The sequence below is a fragment of the Semicossyphus pulcher genome, unplaced genomic scaffold (genome assembly GCF_022749685.1).
Source record: "Semicossyphus pulcher isolate SPU_LCO1_2020_fin unplaced genomic scaffold, fSemPul1.0.p SCAF_3, whole genome shotgun sequence".
NCBI lineage: Eukaryota > Metazoa > Chordata > Actinopteri > Labriformes > Labridae > Semicossyphus > Semicossyphus pulcher.
In genome coordinates this window covers 33,483,873-33,505,857 of record NW_027211704.1, presented here as the reverse complement: position 1 = coordinate 33,505,857, position 21,985 = coordinate 33,483,873, and the positions used below count along the sequence as shown (strand labels likewise).

The following is a 21,985-nucleotide window of genomic DNA, read 5'->3' as shown; positions in this document are numbered from 1 at the left end:
TGATATATTTGTGACTGAGGTCACAGGTAAAGGTGATGTTGCTCTTGACTCCATCATACTGAGAGCTGTTTCTCATGTTTGGCTCCTCTGGTTACAAACATGAGACAGTCAGAATATTAGAAACACGTGAATATAATGCAGTCCAGAACAACAGCAGCACTAACATGAGCTCAGGGATTAAACTACAGGTGTGTTGGATTGCAGGAGATGATGCAGGTGTACCTGACAAAGTGACCACTGAGTGTTTGTATCATAGTTAAGCTCTGATAACACGAGATGTGAACATGCTGTTAAAGACCCCATGACTCATATTTTAACACACAGTTTATTATAACTTTGGTTTCATAGAAAATATTGTCGACACGTCAGACAACTTTTTTTTTCTCAAGAATATTTTTATTGAGTTTAAACAATTAAGCAAATTACACACAGTGAGTTTGTGAAGTGCACAACAGATGTGATCAAACAAAGCGCATCCATAGCAAGAGAGCACGACTTATAAACTCGAAGCGATCATCCCTCACCCCCACTAGCCCCAACTACCAGCCGGAGTCCCGTGTGTCAAAGGGAAGCCTATTTCGTCTCAGGAGGAAATTAGGAAAGTGCTGAAAGTCGGGTTGTATATTTAGAAAAGAGAAGGAAAACAGGGCAAATATAAGGTTAAATAAAAGAACATAAAAGAAGGAGGGTTCAGCACGTGATAAACTGTAGCTGGCCCTTGGTCCCAATGAATGAGGCGGAGAGTTTCATACTGGTGCTTAAATTTAGTTGCTTATGGTGCACCGTGAAAACTATAGATAAGAAATACAGGAAAAAGAGGAAAAAGGGTTAGTGTTAATATACATGCAACTATTTCATTTACAGCTTCATAATTAATATTGGACAAACAAAACTTTACTGAGCATGAACTCCACATTCAGATTTTAGGTACTCTGAAATCCATAGATGCAATGAACCACAATTTAATAGACAGAAAAATAATAATAATAAAAATACATGAATTAGACAAAACAATAATGGTTGTTTAAATTCAACCAATAACTCATGATCAACTTGTGTAAGCTGCATCACTCAGAAATAAAGACAAAAACATCCCAAGGATTTATAAACACACAGACATTGAGAACGACACACCTCGTTCCACTACCAAGGGGGCTAATTATTAGGAAAGGTCAAAGGTGATGCCTTCTGGAGACCGTCTGCTTCCTAACAAACCCAACAACAATGGCACATGAGCTCGATATTACAAACCGCAGCGACACAATCGACATGACAGAGATCGTGTATAATTACAAACAGCATTAAAAAGGGGGAAAACTTACTCGGTATAACCCGTGAAAGGTTGCCAAACGCAGGAGAAACTGAGCAGCACCAACGCCACGCCAAACCAGAGGAGACAATAGGTGAGAGCACAGGCGGTGAAGAGGTACACAGGTGAAGATTACACCACCTAATTGCCTCCCCCTTTATCTACCGTCGCACCGCTCAGCTGACGCTACACCACCAATGACTGACCACCAGGTGGCAGTCTAGGACAACCCACCGTCATTCACAGAAACAATATACAGAATGTTACTGCCAGAAATCAACAGAATGACAATAGACATAAAGAGAGTCAGGATATACACCTTTAGTTTGACTGGAGGTTCTGAAAGTATTTCAGGAAAGGTCCCCACACCCTTTGGAACTTAATATTTGAGTTACAAACTGAGTAGTGGATCTTTTCATCACACGGGAAATAAGGGAATGTATCAACAGGAAGAAAATGGCCTTTAAATCAGGGGACACTGCAGGGGTCAGGGCGACTCGGCTGCAATATAAGGAACGTGCAGAACGGGACCTTTCCAGGTCGAACAATAAGAGACTGGGACTCTATCCGCAGCGTGACAAACATGGACACAAAAAGAAAACCGGTGGTTACCAATCATGAAATTGCAAAAGCCAATGAACTAAATGATTTTTATCTGCGTTTTGAAACTGATAATCAAGGGGAATGCAGGAAAGTTTTAGAAGGGGTTAATTGTAATGTGCACGAGGACAGAATCACAGTGGACCCACAATCAGTCACTCAGGTTTTTAAATCAATGTGCACTAACAAAGCGACAGGGCCAGATTATATGTCTGCTTTTCTTTTAAAAACATTTGCAGAGGAACTCACCCCAGCTTGGCATCAACTGTTCCAGCTCTCCATTGACACTCATGCGGTACCAGAGCTCTGGAAAAGATCAGTTATTATTCCAGTTCCTAAGAAAGCGTGCCCTCGAGTGAATAATGACTTTAGGCCGGTGGCTCTAACCTCTAACGTTATGAAAGCTTTGGAGAAACTGCTAATCCAAGAGCTTCGTGTAGAGGTGGAACCACACCTAGACCAACATCAGTTTGTGTACAACAGGAGACGCAGTACGAGTGATGCCATTTTAACTATAATGCACCTAGTTTTAAAACATCTCGAGAGTCCCTCTGCATATGCCAAATTAGTTGTTATCGATTTTAGCTCTGCTTTTAACTGTATCCAGCCACACATCCTCCTTCAAAAACGGACTCAGCTGAACGTGAACCCCTTCCTAATCCAGTGGTACTATTCTTTCCTGTCAAACAGGCCCCAGCAGGTTAAACTTAACTCTGCTCTCTCGGATACTGTACTGAGCAGCACTGGTGCCCCTCAGGGCTGCGTCAGTTCGCCGTTTTTATTCACATTGTACACCAATGACTGTGTCAGCTCCCAGCCGGACCAGCATGTGGTGAAATTTTCAGACGACACTGTTATACTTAGTTTGTTAAAAACGGATACCAACTTTAACAGCCACAGATCTGGAGTGGACAGGTTTGTGAGCTGGTGTGACGCTCACCAACTCCAGATTAATACTGGTAAAACAGTGGAGATGCTGATGGATCCAAGGTCAGTTGGGGATCACAGCTCCGTGGCCATACACGGACGTAACATTGAGCAGGTTCATTCTTATAAATATCTGGGGGTCCATATTGATAGCGACTTAAGCTGGCACGCAAGTGGCAAGTGTCTGTGCCCGAATCCACCAGCGCCTGCATTTTCTACGTCGGCTCAGAGTGTTTGGTGTCTGTAGGACTATTATGTTGATTTTCTATAGAGCAACCATTGAATCTGTCTTACGGTATGGCATTATCAGCTGGTTCGGCAACCTAACAGTTAGATCAAAGGCTCAGATATTAAATCTGATTAAAACTGCAGGGAAAATCATGGGTATGACAGCACCTGTAACTCCCCAAGACCTGTTTGAACAATCAATCCTTAGACTTGCGGATAACATCTTGTCTGACACATCTCACGTACTGCACTCTGAATATGTCTTATTGAACTCAGGAAGGAGGTATAGAGTCCCTCTATGTAAGCACAACAGACATAAGCATTCGTTCATCCCACTCTCAGTCAAGCTCATTAATGGGCAGATTGTTCAGGATGGACGGAAATGATCAGGGGCTATGTGACGCTGAATTTGCACAGAGATGAATTGCACTTTATGAATAGCACTTTACGAATTACACTTTATGTGACTCTGCTGAGTATTTTATTTATTATGTATTGTTCATTGTTATTTTTGACTATTGTATGTGTGTAGTGGAATGTTGTTGTGGGTGGAATGTCCTGTCTGCAGCAGACTCCTCTGTCCGAGACAAGTTTCTCCCACGGGAGACAAATAAAGATACCTTGACCTTGACCTTGACCTTCAAGGTTTAGACAGGACATAACGTCCCTCAGCCAGTGAGCGTGGATGGGCGAGGCAGCATCCTTCCATCTTAGTAATACTGCACGCCTGGCCAAAAGGGAGGCGAACGACAGCATGCGGCGCCCGACTGGCGTTAGGCGCACATCTTCCTCTCCAGTTCGGTCAAAATTCAGGATTGTGGATAAGGTTTGAAAAACGTCTCTCCAGTATTTTTCCAGACTAGGACACGTCCAGAACATGTGGATGAGGGAGGCCTCACCTCCCTTACATTTGTCACAGCAGGGATTCACATCCGGGTACATACGAGAGTTTGACTTTGGACACATGGGCCCTATGCACGACCTTAAACTGTAAGAGACAGTGACGGGCACAAAGGGATGTTGAATTAACCAGCTTGAAGATTGAATCTCAAACGTCGTCCGTCAGTGAGAGGTTCAAATCCAGCTCCCAGGCAGTTTTAATTTTGTGGAGAGGGGCATGTCTTACACCTGCCAGCTTGTCATATATGATAGATATTAAACCTTTACGTGACGGATGTAGACCAAGAAAAGCATCAACGTATCAGATGCCTCAGGGAAACTTGGTATCAGAGAATGGAGAAAGTGTCTGGTTTGCAGGTACCTAAAAAAGTGGGTGTTAGGTAGGTTAAACTTTTCAGAGAGTTGTTCAAATGTTGCAAAGCTGTTATTGATAAAAAGATCTTTAAAACGCTCAGTACCCTTTCTGTGCCATTCCTGAAACGCAGAATCAAGTGAGGAAGGCTGAAAAAGATGGTTGGATAAAACAGGACTTGAGAGAGAAAAGCCATGTGTTTTCTGAACTGAACCCATACTCTATAATCCATAATCAATTGATTTTATTGGGGGAAAAGGGAGTGAGAATCTAAGCAGTGCAGCATGGGGGGAAGGGAGGTCTCCGGCCTTGATAGGAAAAGTAAAAGATCATCCGCGTAGAGGGACACTTTATGTTCAACTCCGTTCCTCCAAATCCCTGAAATATCCTCGCAGTTACGGAGTGACATTGCTAGTGTTTATGGCCAGATCAAAAAGTAGTGGGCTTAAGGAGCACCCTCGACGAGTACCCCTTTGGAGGTTGAAGGGTTGTGACTGTTGAGAGTTGGTGAGGATTGAGGCAGTAGGGCAAAGATACAGTAATTTTATCCACTTGATAAAGCTTGGTCTGAGGCCGAATTTCACCAAAACAGAAAATAAGTACTTCCACTCCACGCCATCAAACGGTTTTTCCGCATCGAGAGAGATGACACACTCGGGGACCGGGTCGGAGGGACAGTACAGAAGGTCAAATAGGCAGCGGGTATTAAAACAGGAGTGGCGGTTTTTGACAAAGCCGGTCTGATCCTCGGATACGATTGATGGTAAAATGTCCTCCAGCCTACGGGCCAGAACTTTAGCCAAAATTTTGGCATCAACGTTTAATAAGGGGATTGGCCTATAGGAGGAGCACTCTGTTGGATCTTTGCCTTTCTCTGCAATGAGAGTAAAACATGCTTCATTAAATGATGCTGGAAGTTTACCGAGCAGCAGCTGTCTCCTCTTTTGATATTGGCTCATCTCATCTCATTTAGTTGTCAGAGGAAATCGTGGGGATGTTTAAGCGATTTAAAAAATCGGGAGTAGAAATTCCTGAATGTATCTTTAATTTTGGAGTGATCTTGGGTCATGTTGCCATCATCCATTTGAATTTTTGTGATGTGTTGCTTTGCTCTGAATCCTCTCACCTGATTGGCTAAAATCTTACTAGATTTGTCACCATGGATACAAAACAAACTCTTACTCATCAGAAGTTGGCGTTCAGTTGGATGTGTCGAGAGGAGTTCACTGGCTTCTTGTATAAGTCTGGGTTCTTAGAGCGTATTGCTGATCTATTTCTGTAATTTTAGTGGCTCATTCTAGTCGTTCTTTGTGGGCACTCTTTTTCATATTCACGGTGTAGGAAATAATTTGTCCCCTAAGGTAGGCTTTCAGAGCATCCCAAACAGTCAGGCTGGAGGTTTCAGGTGAAGTATTTGTATGGAAGAAGAAGGTGATCTGCTCCTCCATAAATTTCACCAAGTCATTATCTGATCATAAGGTCGAGTTAAAACGCCGATGTCTTTTTATGTGAGGAAGGCCAGTGTTGCAGCCAATTTAGACTTGTGTATGTTTGTGTGCGTGAATGTGGGTGTGTGTTAATGATAGGCACTTTGGTTGCTATTGGTTACCTGCACCGCTGTGGGCATAGGTGGTGATTAGTCACATGGAGGCTAGATAGGGGAGACACAGGTGATCAGTGATTAGGGAAATGAGAATCAGTGGAAGCCACACAGTTTTTCAACAGTGTCTGTGTGTGTGTCGAGAAAATGAGTTTTTGGTACAGTCGTTTTACGCCCGTCTTTTTGTAGGTGTTATTAATGTTGTGATCTAATAAAGTGTTGAACGCATACGATGGAGGACCTCATTTTTTACACACCAGCATGAGTTGGAAAGGCTTCAAGTTCCCTCAAGCAGCTTTTTTTGTGGATCGATTACCGCTACACCTATAAAGGAATGGTTCTGCAGGTGGTGGCCACAGACCATTTCCCTGTCCTCATCCTTTCTGGCTGATTTTTGGTCACCTTTGCATTTTGCCCTCGCTACTAGAGGTAGCATGAGGCCGTGTCTGCAACCCACTGAAGTTGCTCGGGTAGTGCATCTCATCCAGGATGGCACATCAATGCGCACTGTGGCAAGAAGGTTTGCTGTGTCTCCCAGCACAGTGTCAAGAGCATGGAGGAGATACCAGGAGACAGGCCGGTACACCAGGAGACGTGGAAGGGGCCGTAGGAGGACAACAACCCAGCAGCAGGACCGCTATCTGCTCCTTTGTGCAAGGAGGAACAGGAGGAGCACTGCAAGAGCCCTACAAAGTGACCTCCAGCAGGCCACTAATGTGCATGCTTCTGCTCAAACTGTCAGAAACAGACTCCATGAGGGTGGTATGAGGGCCCGGCGTCCTCTAATGGGACCTGTGCTCACAGCCCAACACCGTGCAGCCCGATTGGCATTTGCCAGAGAACACCAGGATTGGCAGGTTCGCCATTGGTGCGCTGTGCTCTTCACGTATGAGAGCAGGTTCACACTGAGCACATGTGACAGACGTGACAGAGTCTGGAGACGCCGTGGAGAACAAAGTTAAAGAAAGCGGAGGTGTCAAAAGTAAATGTTTTTTTATCAGATGAAACTTTACTGGAAACGTGTTTAATGCACAAGGAAGGAGTCCAGCAAGGTGTGGCTCTTAGAAGGAGAATGTTTAGAGGATACACAGACATACAGCTAAAACAAGGACAAGAAAGCTGAACATTAGCAACAATAAATATATAACGAGTAGTTTAATACAGGAGGAAAACAACAAACAAAATAACGGGCCAGGCATTAAGGAAGGAATAAGAAGTAACAGGGATGCAAAGAGTGCTGCAGTGTAGTATTTATACTCTTATATAGTATTTTCTAGTATTGTAAGTAGAGCCGAGGTACCCAGAAAAGAGGTTTTAAAAAACATTCCATGTTGGTTTAAAAGTTTTTTCACAGACAATTTAAAGACTTAAAGTTTACATATTTCACTGATTTACAATCATTACATTTTTTATCCTCTACAATGCAAATAAATGAGTTAGTCCCCTCTTGTTGATGGGTCGATAAGCTCACATGATCCTGAGTGTGAGTGTGATCTCAGAGAAGTCAGCACTGCATTGTAAGTGGGTGATAGGTGGTGTCTCAGGCCATCACCTCTGTTGATGGAGGGTTTTTCCAGCTTAACACAGATGACTTCCTTGACACCTCTCTCAAACCAGCTTTCTTCTCTGGCCAGGATGTGAACCTTGCTGTCTTCAAAGGAGTGTCCTTTGTCCTTTAGATGTAGGTGGACAGCTGAGTCCTGACCTGAGGAGCTGGCTATATATGACCTATACTGCAGCCAGTCAGCAGGGGGCGATAGAGAGGTTGTGGCTTCACTTTTCGGGAGCTGTCATGTCGTCCATCTTTATATACAGCCATTGTTAGCAGCACAGCCCTAATCGCGTCATACTTATGATATTTTGTATGAAACAACCGCCGCATAATGACGCAGAAATGACATCACAATAATGAATTATGTCCCTCATTCAACATTAAATTAAACAAATCATCAGAATTATTAAACACATTTGTGTTCTTTGATGTTGTAACCTCATTTACGCAGATTGAAAAGAGGTCAAAGACGTTCAGACGTTCAACTCGAGGGGTCATGACGTAAACAGTACGCCGTGGTCCTCGCAACTGGCAACAAGTTCAGCGTCGGCCCTCACAGCCAGAAGCTCCTGAATCTCTTCCTCTCTCCAGTCTGCAGACATCTTTGCTGTCGCCTTGGAAACGATCCTTCTTCTTAAACCTAGGATGTTTTAATCATCCCGTTATGTGTCGCTCTTCTGGTTTCACACCGGTCACATGATGTAAACGTCATCACCCCGCCCACTCCCTCATGGTGAATGTTCCCGACTGTTACCTGCTGCGTTCACACGTCGGCTCACCCCGACTTCTTGCAGACATTTTACCAGGAGGCTGCAGGGAAAAGTCTGCATATAGTCAGGGTCTATAATTCATCTGTTTGCGTTCACACATGCAGCCCACCCAGACGATGAGGGGACATTTTCAGGAGTGCAGTGCATGTGTGAAAGGGGATTAATTCTCTTAAAGTAAAGACATTGTTTTGTGGAAAACGTCACATTAAAGGTGTCAGAATCAGATGTTTGAATAATTCAGAGCACACTTGTTACAAACTCTCAGCTGTGATAATCTGTGCAGGATCATTATTTCTGTTTACAATATGTCCTCCCAAAGTAAAGCAAGCCGTCCGCTCTGTCTCTGCTCCTGTTTCCTCTTGTCAGGTTGTTTGAGGTGAGGAGGGAGGTGACAGGGCTTCCTGTTTGTGGACAAGATTTTTTATGGTACTCAGATAGCTACTGCAACAAAACCAACATACATCTGAGTTTGATCTGTATGTTGTTAAACATGATTAAGTTCCACACAACTCCTCATGTCAAGACGGAGACATCTTGAAGTAGTTCAGGCTTGTCCTTTCTTCTTTTGTATCTGAAACATCAGCACATGAAGATTTTCCCACCATTATGTTGTCTCTGTTAGCGTGCCAGCTTGTTGTCATGAGGCGGGCAGGTGTTACAGTTGTTAAGGTGAATTTAGTCTGAAGGGACAAAGACGAGAACATCAGCTGCAAACCAACTCGTAATCATCTGGATGCTTTTATTCTCAGGCTTTTGAACAAGCCCAGGTGATGTTTGAGTTTAATGTGTTAGTGACCATATCTGAGTGAATCCAGAGAAAGGTATGTTTCTCTCTTTCACTTCACTTCTCTCTCTCTCTCTCTCTCTCTCTCTCTCTCCCTCTCCCTCTCCCTCTCTCTCTCTCTCTCTCTCTCTCTCTCTCTCTCTCTCTCTCTCTCTCTCTCTCTCCCTCTCTCTCTCTCTCTCTCTCCCACGCGTGCTTATTTTTTCAACCAACCAGAAATACCTGTTTGTGTGGTTTTACTTGTCTTATTCATCTTATCTTATTCTTTCTTACATGATGACTCTGCATGTTAACACAATAATAACCAGATGTTTTTGTCTTTCAGGGCCGGCTGTCATCAAAGTTACCGTGGAAGAAGACAGTGATGCCATTTTACCCTGTTCCTTCGGCTCTACGAACATTAAGGGAGCTTTCTTTGTCTGGAAGAAAGTCGGTGAGGTGAGGGAGGTGTACATGTACAAAGCAGGTCGGATCGATCGGTCCGAAGGACGGGTATCTCATTTTGAGAACGATCTACAGAATGGTAATGCCTCCATCGTTATCAAAGGAACAAAGCTGGCTGACACAGGAAACTACACCTGCATCTTTCACCGTGATCAGTCAGACATAAAATCCCGCGTTGAGCTTATTGTTGGTGAGTATTTCTTTAACACAGTTGAATATTTTTCTAGTTTGTTTAATTCAAACAAATAAAACAACTAAAGAGGAGAATTCACTTTACTACACTGTGAAAACCACAAATTCACATTTTTTGATGCTTTAGTTTTTTTGTTTTTTTTAAAGGTGCTGGTAGAATAAAGAGCCAGGCTAGCTCTTTCCCTTTGTTTCCAGTGTTTGTGCTAAGCTAAGCTAAGCTAAGCTAAGGCTGTCGGCTGTAGAATTATATTTGAGACACAGATAAGTGGGTGGAATTATTTTTCTTATCTGCCTCAACGCTACAAGTAAGCATATCCCATTATGTCTAATTCTTTCAGGTCAACAAGGGAAGGTGATGATCAGTTTTGTTAGACAAACTGCTCCACCAACAGTAAAAAGTCAAACATATCCTGATTATTTGATCAGAGGAGACTCTTTGACTCTTATCATCCAGGACTGACTCAGACCAGCCTCCTCCAGGAAGCTCGTTTGTGCAATCAGAGACAGTGGCTTTTTAATTTAAGTTTTAGATGTCTTATAAAAGGGATAACAGATTATTTTTATGCCAGTATTACCTCTGTGCCATGCTGATGATATGCAACAAACACTAACCTTTATTATTTTATGTTTTCCTTTTAGAGTGTATCTTAAAGGACAGAACAGAGGAAAACATCGCAGGTGAGTCCTGATTATGAAGATGTCACCCACTACCTGTCACATGTATGTGCTGAGTAAACATCCACAGGCCTGATTCACAAACCGTTCAAATCTTTATGACTCTCTGTGTTGGACATCATCCTTTGATTTGATTTAACTGAAGACAACAATCTCAAACTAAAGCAGCGTTATTCAACAGCTCTGCAGAAAATCAGACATCAAGGTTACACTGATCAGTTTCTGTTACAATCATTTAGAGGGATGTTGATCAACTTTAAAGTCTTTCTGCAGACTGCAGCTTGTTTTGATGATTCATTATTTTAGTTGAGATGCAGAGAGGTGTACAAATGTACAGAGTTTAGAGAACAATCAAAAATCGGACTATTTAAACATAACAGAAGAAAAACTGCTCTTATGCCTTCAAACATTTAGATTATTTCTGAAAATAAAATCAAAGTTAGTAGCTAGTTAAATCCAAACGGAAAAGTTGGACATATGCTGCACAGGAACTCAGATATCGGCTATAAGAGAAGATTCAATCTCACAGCCTAATAAAAACACCTAAAGCCCATTTCTGTCTCTACAGCAGTCAGTTTGCTCATTATCAGTGTTAACAAGATAACAAAATGACAGAAAACCTTATACTATAAATATATTGCCAATAGTACCACAAATTATTCAGTCTGTCAGAGACCGATGGACAGATGTAAGTTGTCAGTAAGATACAGTAAACTCACCAACATACACAGAACACTTTATATCATTAACAGGCCTCTAACGATCTCTAACAAGCAAGAGGAAACTGTGATGTCATCCTTAACCTACATTATATGACTTTATATTAACTCTAAGTTCAAAGAAGACGAGGGATTTGACAACTCACTTTACTCACTCAATGTAAAGTCCAACAAGCCTTTTAATAAAGTTCCTCCATAAGGTGAAGTCTGTGTGTCTGCTGCCCTTTAACGATGACCAAAGGACACTCCACCACACCAAGCAGCTGTGTTATGATGTAGAGGGCTGCTGATTGGTCCTTCATCACATCATGCCCTGTGAGAAATATTATTGGACGTGTTATTGAGCCGTATATTTAGCTTGTTTGTTTTTGTCTCTTAAACACTTATACAAGCAGATACGTGACAAACAAAATAATCATATTATTACATTTCTCATGCTTTAAATGATCTGAATAATCTAAAGTTTATTATTTGTACACAGGTACATGTCCCAGGCCATCAGTCAAGGCAATAGAAGTGACAAGTGACTGGTCTCTGCTGCAGTGTGTAGTTCAAGGAGCTTCTCCTAAACCTGAAGTGGAGTGGCAGGACAGTTCTGGAAACATCCTTCATGCTAAAGAACCACAGGTCACAGAAACAGGAGGCAGCTACGACATCACCCTCCAAACTACTGTGACCACAACTGGCCGCTACAACTGTGTTGTCACTCAGAAGGAGATCTGCCATCAAACGAATGATGACCTCCCTGTGTACTTCCAAGGTGAGATTCTTTCTTTTAGTGATTTCATTTGGAGATAATTTTAAACTTTATACTTTGTTCAGACTGAACTCAAAGTGATTTTTCTCGAAATAGTGCAAATAGATGAGAGTAACCCATCGAGGTACTTTGCTCTTAAGTTGCTCCCCCGCACCTTTTTTGGGTGAATCCATCCCTCTAATGAAACTGGTGATAAATTGAAATTCCAGGGTCTCTGATGATTTAATAGCTCTAAATAAGAATACTGCACTGTTATATGGTGATTAGAGTATTTCCTCAGGAAGAATTAGAAAGCGTTATGTTTCTGCTCGTGTGAGATCAAACCCGACTCCACTCCAAAAACCAAACCAAAACCATTTTTTTTACATGAACATTTTTACATATGTGGCTTTTGTGAGTGCTCACTTATACAATCATTGTCTGCGCAGTAAAGATGAGATGCGACTTGAAAATCACCTTAAATATGTTTGTGAATGTGTGAACAGCTGCTGCTTTGATAGAAACACATTGATCTCTGTCTCAGGGAAAGCAGTCCGTTAGAAAACCAGCAGGGACACAGTTTACCTCCTTCATCCTCTCTGCTGTCAAAGCCACCAGCTCTTCTTTTACCCTCCTTCGCCCTTTGTGGGGGTAAATTAAATTCTGAATTGGGCGTTTTTATTGTTGGAGGTATAAAATATAACGCAGAAGTGTTCACAGAGGCAGTTACAGAGCCGCCAGCCAACGCTGAGATTCTTCCTTTTGTTTTTATATTTACATCATTTAATTTGCTTTGTAACATTTAATGTGTGAACAGACTGAAAGCAAAGCCAGATGTGATGAAGACGTCTGCACAATTGTTTTCAAGCTGAGTTAAAGTTCAGTTTTACGCAGACTGAGACTGAGCTTCATGAATCTGCAGAGATCACAGGAAGAATGAGAGAGTTCAGGGAAATAAGGCGAGGCAGGTTTATTTATGTTGCACAGTTCAGCAACAAGACAAGTCAAAGTGCTTCACACAAGACAACAAAAGCAAACAAACACATCATGAAAGAAGACTTAAAAAGCAAAGTGAAGATAAAATATAAACAGTGATAACAGAAGCTGAAATATAAAAAGACCGTTATAAAATGTAAGAGTAAAAGTTACAGTGCAGATATAAAGAATTAAAATAAATGTATTAAATTAATGTAATAAAAGCAGCTGTGAACAGGTGAGTCTTCAGCCTTGGTTTAAAAGAAGTGAGTGTTTCAGCAGACCTGCATGTTTCTGGGAGTTTGTTCCAGATATACGGAGCATAAAAAGTGAACGCTGCTCCTCCATGTTTGGTTCTGACTCTGGGACAGAAAGCACACCTGTCCCTGACGACCTGAGGGGTCGGGATGGCTCGCTCTGTGTCTGTAGATCACTGATGTATTTTGGCCCCAGACCAGAGGTTTTCAAAGTGAGCCTCTCCTGAAAGAACATGAAAGCAGCTGCGCCCCCCACCTCAAATTAATTATTCAATAATTAATCCTCCACAATTCATTAGCTGAACTGAAAAAGACGGAAAAGTTTCACAACTAAAGTCAGACAGTGTAAGAACTGTTTGAGCAATTTTATCATTTCGTGAACACATCAATGTCGGACACTAAACAAAATCATGAGTGCGCACTATCAGGGCTGCATTTCATAACACTGTCTCAACATCATGCATGTATGTTCATATTTCAGCAATGAACTAATTGTCAGTATTGCTTTCTTATTATCACCTTTACTGAGAATCTACACCAGGGGGGGCCAACCCTGCTCCTGGAGGGCTACCTTCCTGCATGTTTGAGGTTTCTCCGCACTCTAACACACCTGATTTGAATGTTTCGCTCGTTACCAATCCCCTGAGACGCTTCAGCTGGTTGATAACGAGCAGATCATTCAAATCAGGTGTGTTAGAGTGCGGAGAAACCTAAAACATGCAGGGAGGTAGCCATGGACGGATTATCATGACCACGGGCCCTGGGCACAAACTTGCCAAGGGCCCTACACAAATGCAAAAAGGCCTAGTACACTTGCACTGCGTGTACCCTCACCATGCACAAAAATGTGGTCGTACAATAGCATGGGGCAACCCACATCCTGCGCTGCATTAGCGTCCAGGTCCCCTGTCAAAATGGAGGATATTTCATGTACCAAAGCGTGTTCTTTAGCATCTCTCTGTCTGCAGTTCGCATTTTGCCGACTCACTTAATCGATTTTCAAAATGTTATTACGTCATTACATCTACGGAATTTAACGAAGAAACACTTAAACTACGTTATTCAAACAACATTGTTAAAGAAACACTTTACAGGATATTCATTCTTAAAGCCAAGGGCCCCCACTTTGCTCAGGGCCCTGGGCATGTGCCCACTTTGCCCATGTGGTAATCCGTCTATGAAGGTAGCCGTCCAGGAGGGTTGGCCCCCCCTGATCTACACCAACACTGTAGCGTCAGAGGAATGTGCGCGACACGTAAGCGTCATGGCAGCATCTATTGTGTAATCTTCTCCGACTGCGACTACAGCAAAGATGAGTCTCACAGTCAGCCAATGGTAGTTGTGATTCCTGGCCATAAGTGGGGTGGCTGAAATCAAAGTGGCCAAAATGAAGAGATCACATTGTTTAACATGGACTCCTTGGTTGTGGGCATGTATTTACATAGCAGTCGATGGCTTTCTACGCTTCACTGACGCGCAGCAGCGGGGAGAAATAGACTCGACACGTAAAACGAACAGAGCAGCAGAAAATCGCCTCCCGCGCAGCATACGCGGCTGCTGGAGACTGCAGCATTGAATAACATTAGAGCGTCTCTGTCCTGCGCGTGTCAAATATAAGCTTCAAATGCGTTACCTGTAGATTCCCCGTCAGTCTCCACAGACTGCTTGTTCTCAACAAGGTCTCATACTGTCATTCTGCTCGCTCCATTTCACGTTATTTTTTCTCACGCTGCGCCTCCCCTGGAGTCCTCTGGCGCCCCCCACACTTCGCAAACAGCTGCTCTAGACCATTCAGCGCTTTGTAAACATGAGCTGAAATCTGGCTTTAATCTTTAATCTTATGCTGCAATGCTGCAAGTGCTTCAAACAACATTGTTCCTATTGTGTTCACAGAAGCAGTTCCAGAGCCGTCAGCCAACGCTGAGATTCTTCCTTTTGTCTTTATATTTACATCATTTAATTTGCTTTGTAACATTTAATGTGTGAACAGACTGAAAGCAAAGCCAGATGTGATGAAGACGTCTGCACAATTGTTTTCAAGCTGAGTTAAAGTTCAGTTTTACGTAGAAGTTTGAGAATCTGCAGAGATCAGAGGAAGCGTCTAGAGGAGAACAACAGAGAGATCAGTCTGATCAGTTTCACAACGTGCTCATTCCACACACAAGGTTTTAGTTAACGTCACACAAACACTAAATATTATATTCATACGTTCCTGAGGTCACATGGAAAACCCTCACAGGGACGATTTAGAGACTTAAATCCTGAGAATTAGAAACTTTTTTGAGCCACAAGTGAAGAAAACGGTTTATTGATTGAATAATTATTATTCCACATGTGCAACAGAAATAAATACAAGCTCTCTGAGGGTTTAGTTCGCTCTGATTAGACAGTCAGATTAGAGAGAGAGTATTTTATTAATCCAGAATTACAGCAGCTGAGTTATACATTCCTCTGTTTCAGTGTTTGTCCACTAGAGGGCGCTGTCAGGTTGAGTTCACTCTGTTTAATGTCACTCTCTGCATGTGCTCACAGTTCTTTAAAGATCACAAAGTCACATTATCAAAAGGTGATTTTATTTTTAATAATCTCCAGACTTTAATCGTCCTACTCAGTCTCAGTCAGGCTCTCAGGACAGAGGGGTCTAAATACTGAAGACCTTTATGTGATAACAAATGTTTGTATTTCATTATTGCTGAAACGATTGTAGAGATCTCTTCTGTCCCCAAACCCTCTTTAAGCAACTATCAAGGTGTTACTTTGTGACTAGTATGCACAGGGGGTATTTTACACCAAGCTTTTTAATGTATATACGACATGTGAGAAGAGAATGTAAAGATAAATGTGTGGTGTTCATTTGTTTAGACATAAACAGCGTCACAGAGAAACAGAGTTAATAATCCAGGAATGTTCCTGACCACTAAATGTGACACTTTTGAACACATGTTTTATTGTTGTACACAGAAATGAACACAAGATGTAATGATGAGCTCCACAGACTCACATCCTCTCTTGTAGACCCTCTGTGGTCTGACCCTGCACCATTTAAGAGCCGTGTAAACTTCAGCATCATGTCCACTCTGCAGATATGTGGGCTCTCACAGTGTTAAAAGCTGAACTCTAACAACATGACTGTAACAGGCTTTACTGCAGCTGCTCTTTATTCATATCACACACAGGAAGGACAGCAGCCTCTTCTTCTGCTGCTGCTTTCACAAGCAAACTGTGGAGGGTTGAGTTTGTGGGCACAAGAGGCAGGTGATGCAGGTGTGACAGAGACAGGATGTAGGTGCTCTAAAGGTGGAGGTGATCTAAAACCATGAAGCACAGAAGCTGATGTGTTTGATGGGGGAGCAGAGCTGCACACAGTGATTGTGTCTGATCAATATTGGAGTCATGTGATCATAAATCCTTTGACGTGTCTGGAGAAGACCTTTAACATCCTTCCTGTCAGAGCATCAGGCCTTTCCTGCTCTGTGAGCTAAATGGAGGGATGAACTGTGAGCGTGCTGCAGAAACAATCACATTCAGAGCTGTGATTTGTTTGATGTCAAATCACACATAAATACAGTCGGCTTATTTATAAATGACGGCTTATTAAGGTTTGATATTCTCACAGGAAACTAAATGTTTCACTTTCAGATTCACGTCCTCGTAAAACAAAACAAACGACTTTGTCTGAAGTTTGAATCCTACCGAGCTTTTTCTGCTCGCTCACACAGTTCAGTTTGGGAATATGTGTTTAGTCGTGTGTTGGTCAGAGAAGCCAGCAGTGTGTCAAATAGATCTATAATACACTTTTATTATACAGCACTTTTCTGAGCGCGCTCAAACACACAGACTGTTTTCAACAGTTCAGACGGATATTTAAGGAGATTATTGGTGCCGATGTGGACGATGACGTTTGAAACACGAGGCTCATTAGCTGGATCTAAAGGGCTTTATCAGTCGGACAGCAGCGCCCGAGAGACCACAAGTTATCGTGTGACGTTCCCGATGATTGAGTCAAACAGAAACAAGGATTTGAGCTGAAGTAGGAGCTGATGAGTGAACATGGTGAAAGTTAGCGTGTAGGAGTGTCGGTACAGTTCACGAGCTGCAGGACGAGAGACTCCACGAGTTCTCGAGAGATAAAACAGCAAAGACTTGTGAGCTGCATTTAGTCATTGACTTCAAAGTGTATAAAATTCCGTTTCTTCTCCAGGTGAAAGAAACTTGTCAGGTTTTGCTCAGGATTCATGAGAACAGACGAACACTTCCTCTGTAGAAGCAAACAGAAGAACATGAGCTGTATGTTCATGTCTCTGTACTCAGGGGGATTTACACCTGGAAACACTCTCAGGTGTTTGTAGTTGTCGTACATTGAATGAGTGTGGTGGAGATTTGTCCTCATGTCAGATAATAAAACAGCCTGAGAATCAAACAGACGCTGAGGCTCAGGCAGTGGATCTCACGCAGGGATCAAAACATTGAATTTTCCAGCCAAGAATAAATTTCTTTGAGGTTTATTTAAACTTTGTGCCGTCAAACAAAGATCGTCGGCGTCTTCTGTGTTCCTCTCACAGGTAAACAAACAAACACCTTCACAGGTGCCTGCCCAGCCTATCCGTACCTAAAGCAGCCAGCTCTTTCAAAATAAAAGCATCAATAAACACTAAATAATCCTGTGACCAAACATGATCACAGCATCCCTTCATGTTGGAGCTCTTCATATGGTCCAGTAATATTTGACAGTCATTTAAAGTTGACTTTCAGGTGGTAGCTCCGAGTTTAAAACATGAATGATCTTTTTATAACTGTAGTAACTCTGAATATTAAAGCAGCACAATCTGATGAGAGATCCTCTCAATGGATTTGATCAGAAAGGATGTTTTCAAACTCACCAATCAGGACGCTTCGTGTTTTTTCACAGGAAAATAAATGATTGTAATGTTGAACATTTTCCAGTCATATAATAAATATTACACTGTGAGCTTTTGTGAGCTCAGAAATACGAGCTGAAGAAGGCTGAAATATTTCCCTGTGTGTGTAGAGATGTGAAACTGTGTCTCAGTCTGTACAAGAGACGCTCAGAACGACCTCTGAATCATCTCTGCAGCCTTTTATTAAAGAGTTCAAAGTGTGTTTGTCTTTAAGAGTTGGAGCTTCATGCTGCATAAATCCAGACTGTGTGTCGCTCTGCTCACATTGAGCTCCAATAACTGGAGAGCCGACCCTCCACCAAGAAGCACGTCATGGTTTTAATGTGGACATCGCTGGGCAGCCGTCAGTGCTGCAAGAAGAGCTCACATTTAATGTGTGACATCATTCACTCGTTCACTCGTTCACTACTTCCTGCTCACTATTAAAGAGTTCTCTGCAGACGAATATATGAGCTCATCTGAACATGAAACCTTTACTCGCCTCATTTTCTCTGCTCCGTTAATGATGTCACTGCTGTTTTTATTCTTTCAGCACAATGCATGATGGGATATAGTGTTTGCTTAGGTGTGCACTGCTTCTCCTGATGCATTGTGGGATAATTTGAGTCCACTATAATGGCTGCATCCCAGGCTGCTTCCCAAGTCTCTTAAATTGCATCCATGTTTCCTTCACTTGCGTCGTTCACTTGCGTCTTAGTCCCTCCCACCAGAGATGCATGGAGAGACGCGAGGAAACCAAGAGAGGAGAGAGGAAACGAGGGAATGTTTTTTAAGAGACATGAGACGTCCTTTCCGATGAAGCGTCACGTGCTGCGACGTCCGTTTGTGATTATCGCGTCATCTGATCACCGCTGGATCAGCTGTCAGTCTGCTTTAACAGCTGTGTGTGTCTGCACACATGTGAACTGTATTCATTCTAATAAACACACAGTAACAGTGTTTCCTCTCTGTAACCTGTTACCTGTGTAACAAACACCTGCACATGAAGAACAGGCTGCAGTCTGTGTTCCTGCTGCAGAGCCAGACGGACATTTCTTACAGCACTGTGTCTTTATATTATTTGTTCATTATTTACATTTTTGATCACTGATCATCTGATCTGAATTAATTATCTAATAAGCCCAAATACTGTCTGTTCATGAACTATGAACATTATTGATTAGGCTCAAAGTTTCAGGGTAAATAGAAATCACGTCACGCTGATCAAACCCGACCTCACTGATGATCACTCTCACACGTAGTGTTACCTGCTGACAGAGAGACTCTCCTGCTCCCTCTGAATTCATTCATTCATCTGTAATAAAAGTTAGCAGGGAAATAACTGATCATGACGAGAGGTATTTCTTTAGATTACATTTAATAGAAATTAATCTGTTTTTGCTGCTTTTGATTTTTAGACAACTTATTTCTACTCAGATGTTGACCCAGAAAACAAATCAAATCTGCAGTTATTCACTGCATTTTATATATTTTACGACAAGTTATGATCAATATTTCGTTCTAAACGATCTCAGCTTGTCAAATACCGACTCATTATACCGACGTTGTTTAAAGTCGGTTTCAAGGCGCCCTGTAAAGTCTGTTTTAAGGTCCGCTTCTTCCTCTCTGCGATATGAAACTCCGGTGATGTTGTGAAGTTTCACATCAGTCCGATCTGCTGCAGCGTCCAATCACTAACTGATCTGTAATAAGGGGGCGCGTCGGCCAGTAAAAGACTTCCGTGGAGGCTGCTCTCGTGTATCCTCGCTTATCGCTCCTCGGAACTCCCTCCTCTCTCCTCGCTCCTCCGAGCAGCGATAAGAGCTTTGAGACGGTCCTCAATATGGCGGCTCCGGAACTACTTCCGGTTCGGGCGAGGAGCGAGGAGATGTCAAACAAGAGACTTGGGAAGCAGCCCCAGTTGTCCCACTGAGCCCGACCTCTGAACTCTCCCCCTGAATGTATCTGGACTCCTGCAGAGAGCAGTGTGTCCTGTTTCTCTCTCAGTCCAGGTGTAGTGGTCGTCTAACCCTCCAAACGCCTCTCAATGGAGCGTTTTCACATGCAGACTCCAAACTAGAAGAAAGTTCCCAGAATGCTTTGCAAACTGAGGCAGTGTAACTTAGAATATGGCTACCTGAGCAGGAAGAGAGCTCATATCTTTGCAAAGAATCATCCAGAAACTTTCCAATCAGTGTGATTATCTTTGTTTTCTTTAAGAGCAGAGGATCTTTAATTAGACCGTTGTGTCAAACATTGAATTAAAATCTATATTTATGAAGTCAATAGAAACAGGACGAAGCTCCAACATCCCCCTCCTCACTACTGAGACCAAAACCAAAAGCAACCTGTGAGCTGTGCAGCCGAGCAGGAGGAGACTGAGCATCAGATCAGAGCTAACATCACTGTTCCTGCTGAGATTCATCCCAGTGCTGCTTTTATCTGCACACAGTTTGACAGCTTAGATTTCAGGGGGATGCTCACCTTTAGTTGTTCTCTTTGTGTCGGCTGTGACGTCCAGTCTGCTGTGTGTGATCTGCAGTTACACTCTGAGAGTCACAACAACTCTGTGTTCTCCGTTTCAGACGAGTCCTCTGCTGGATGGATCGTTGCTGGAGTTATTGGCATTCTTTTTGTTGGTGTTGTTGGTGTTGTGGTTGTGCTCGTTCATAAGCTCTACAAGTCTAAAAAAGGTAAGTTCAGATCATCAATTGTATCAAAATATCCATAAATGATTTCCATGTGTCTCCAGCTCAGAGTCCTGACAGTAGTTTGACCTCCTCAGTCGTGCAGTATTCAGCTTGTATTTACACTCAGAGTCGATGGAGTCAGTTGTGATTGTCTTGAATAGAACTTTGACTCTAATTCCTTTGATCCTACAGGAAGGACAGCAGTCCCTCAAACAGACGCCTGATAATACATAGAAACCAACTGATCAAGACAACCAGCTTTACATGTGCTGTGAAGTCGGCTGCTCCAGTTTGTGTGTGTTGTTGTTAAACTGTGTGAGAACCAGTCTGAGGTTCAGACCGTGCTGTGTGATGGTGAGGACATTTTGGCTGCTCCTCACTTACTTCAGGCAGGATGCCAATTTATGGAAATTGTGTTGAAATTTGCACCACATGTTTATGTAACTGGACTTTTACCTTCAGATGTGTTCAGACAAAAACTGAAGGAAGTCGTTTTTTTAAGCGTAGCTGTTTTTTAAAATCCACCAAAAGAGTGGAAAATAGTTTTATACTGTCAGAACATTTATCTAAGATCTAAACTTATCTCTTCATTACAGCATACTGTCGCTCTTTGAGATTTATATGTAACAAAGACACAGAACATTTTTATACACCACCTTGCACCTTAACATGCAACACTGTCAGTCCTTCACAATAAAAGCTGGAGCACCTGTACTGTGATCGGGATGAGACAGAGGTCAGAGACAGATTGGAGTTAACGAGGTGACAACAGAAGAGAGAAAGTGGCCTTAAATGCTGACAGAAGTGATATTAATGAATCATTCTGTTCAGTGAGAATAAATGAACTCTGAGTTTAACTCTTGTGAAGCTTTCAAAGCAAAATGATTGTCTGAATGTTGTTGAGGAAGAATGATGATGTCTTGCACTCTGTTCTGCGTTTCTTTTGTTCTTTTTAAATCTTTCTGATGATATTTGCGTCTCTTTTATACTTATGCACTGATTTTGGACCTGATTAAAGTAAACTTCCAATAAAAGCCAGTTTTATAAACGTGTTCAAAGCTGAGGAGCTCGGACCAGAACAGCCTGATGGTCTCAGAAAAAGTTCAAATGTCTGTGATGTATTTCTGAGCTTTGTTCTGAAATGTGAAACTGTAAATCTCACAGGCAGCGAGTGAAGAATGGAAGTTTCTGTTTGTGTTTTCTTCTCCTATAATGAGGTCAAATCTGAGCAGCAGCATGTTTGATGAGCTGGAGGCCGACGAGAGACTTCTGTGAGGTGACTTTAGTGTTTTTATTTTACAATCTAACTGAATAGTTTGAGAGCAAACATTTTCACACTGCCAGTGAAAAAAATATTGTTTTCATTAAAATGTCCTG

General features: G+C 42.3%; 1 protein-coding gene across 1 annotated transcript in view; it reads left to right on the top strand.

Moving 5' to 3' along the window:
* Positions 1-21,538, top strand: part of LOC138605301 (butyrophilin-like protein 2) — a 123,081-nt gene extending 101,543 nt beyond the window's left edge. Inside the window, exons 6-7 of the mRNA XM_069677441.1 lie at positions 20,504-20,611; positions 20,801-21,538. Coding sequence (XP_069533542.1) covers positions 20,504-20,611; positions 20,801-20,832 — 140 coding nt within the window. The 3' untranslated portion in view covers positions 20,833-21,538. The remainder of the gene's footprint in view (positions 1-20,503; positions 20,612-20,800) is intronic.
* Positions 21,539-21,985: the final 447 nt, after the last annotated feature.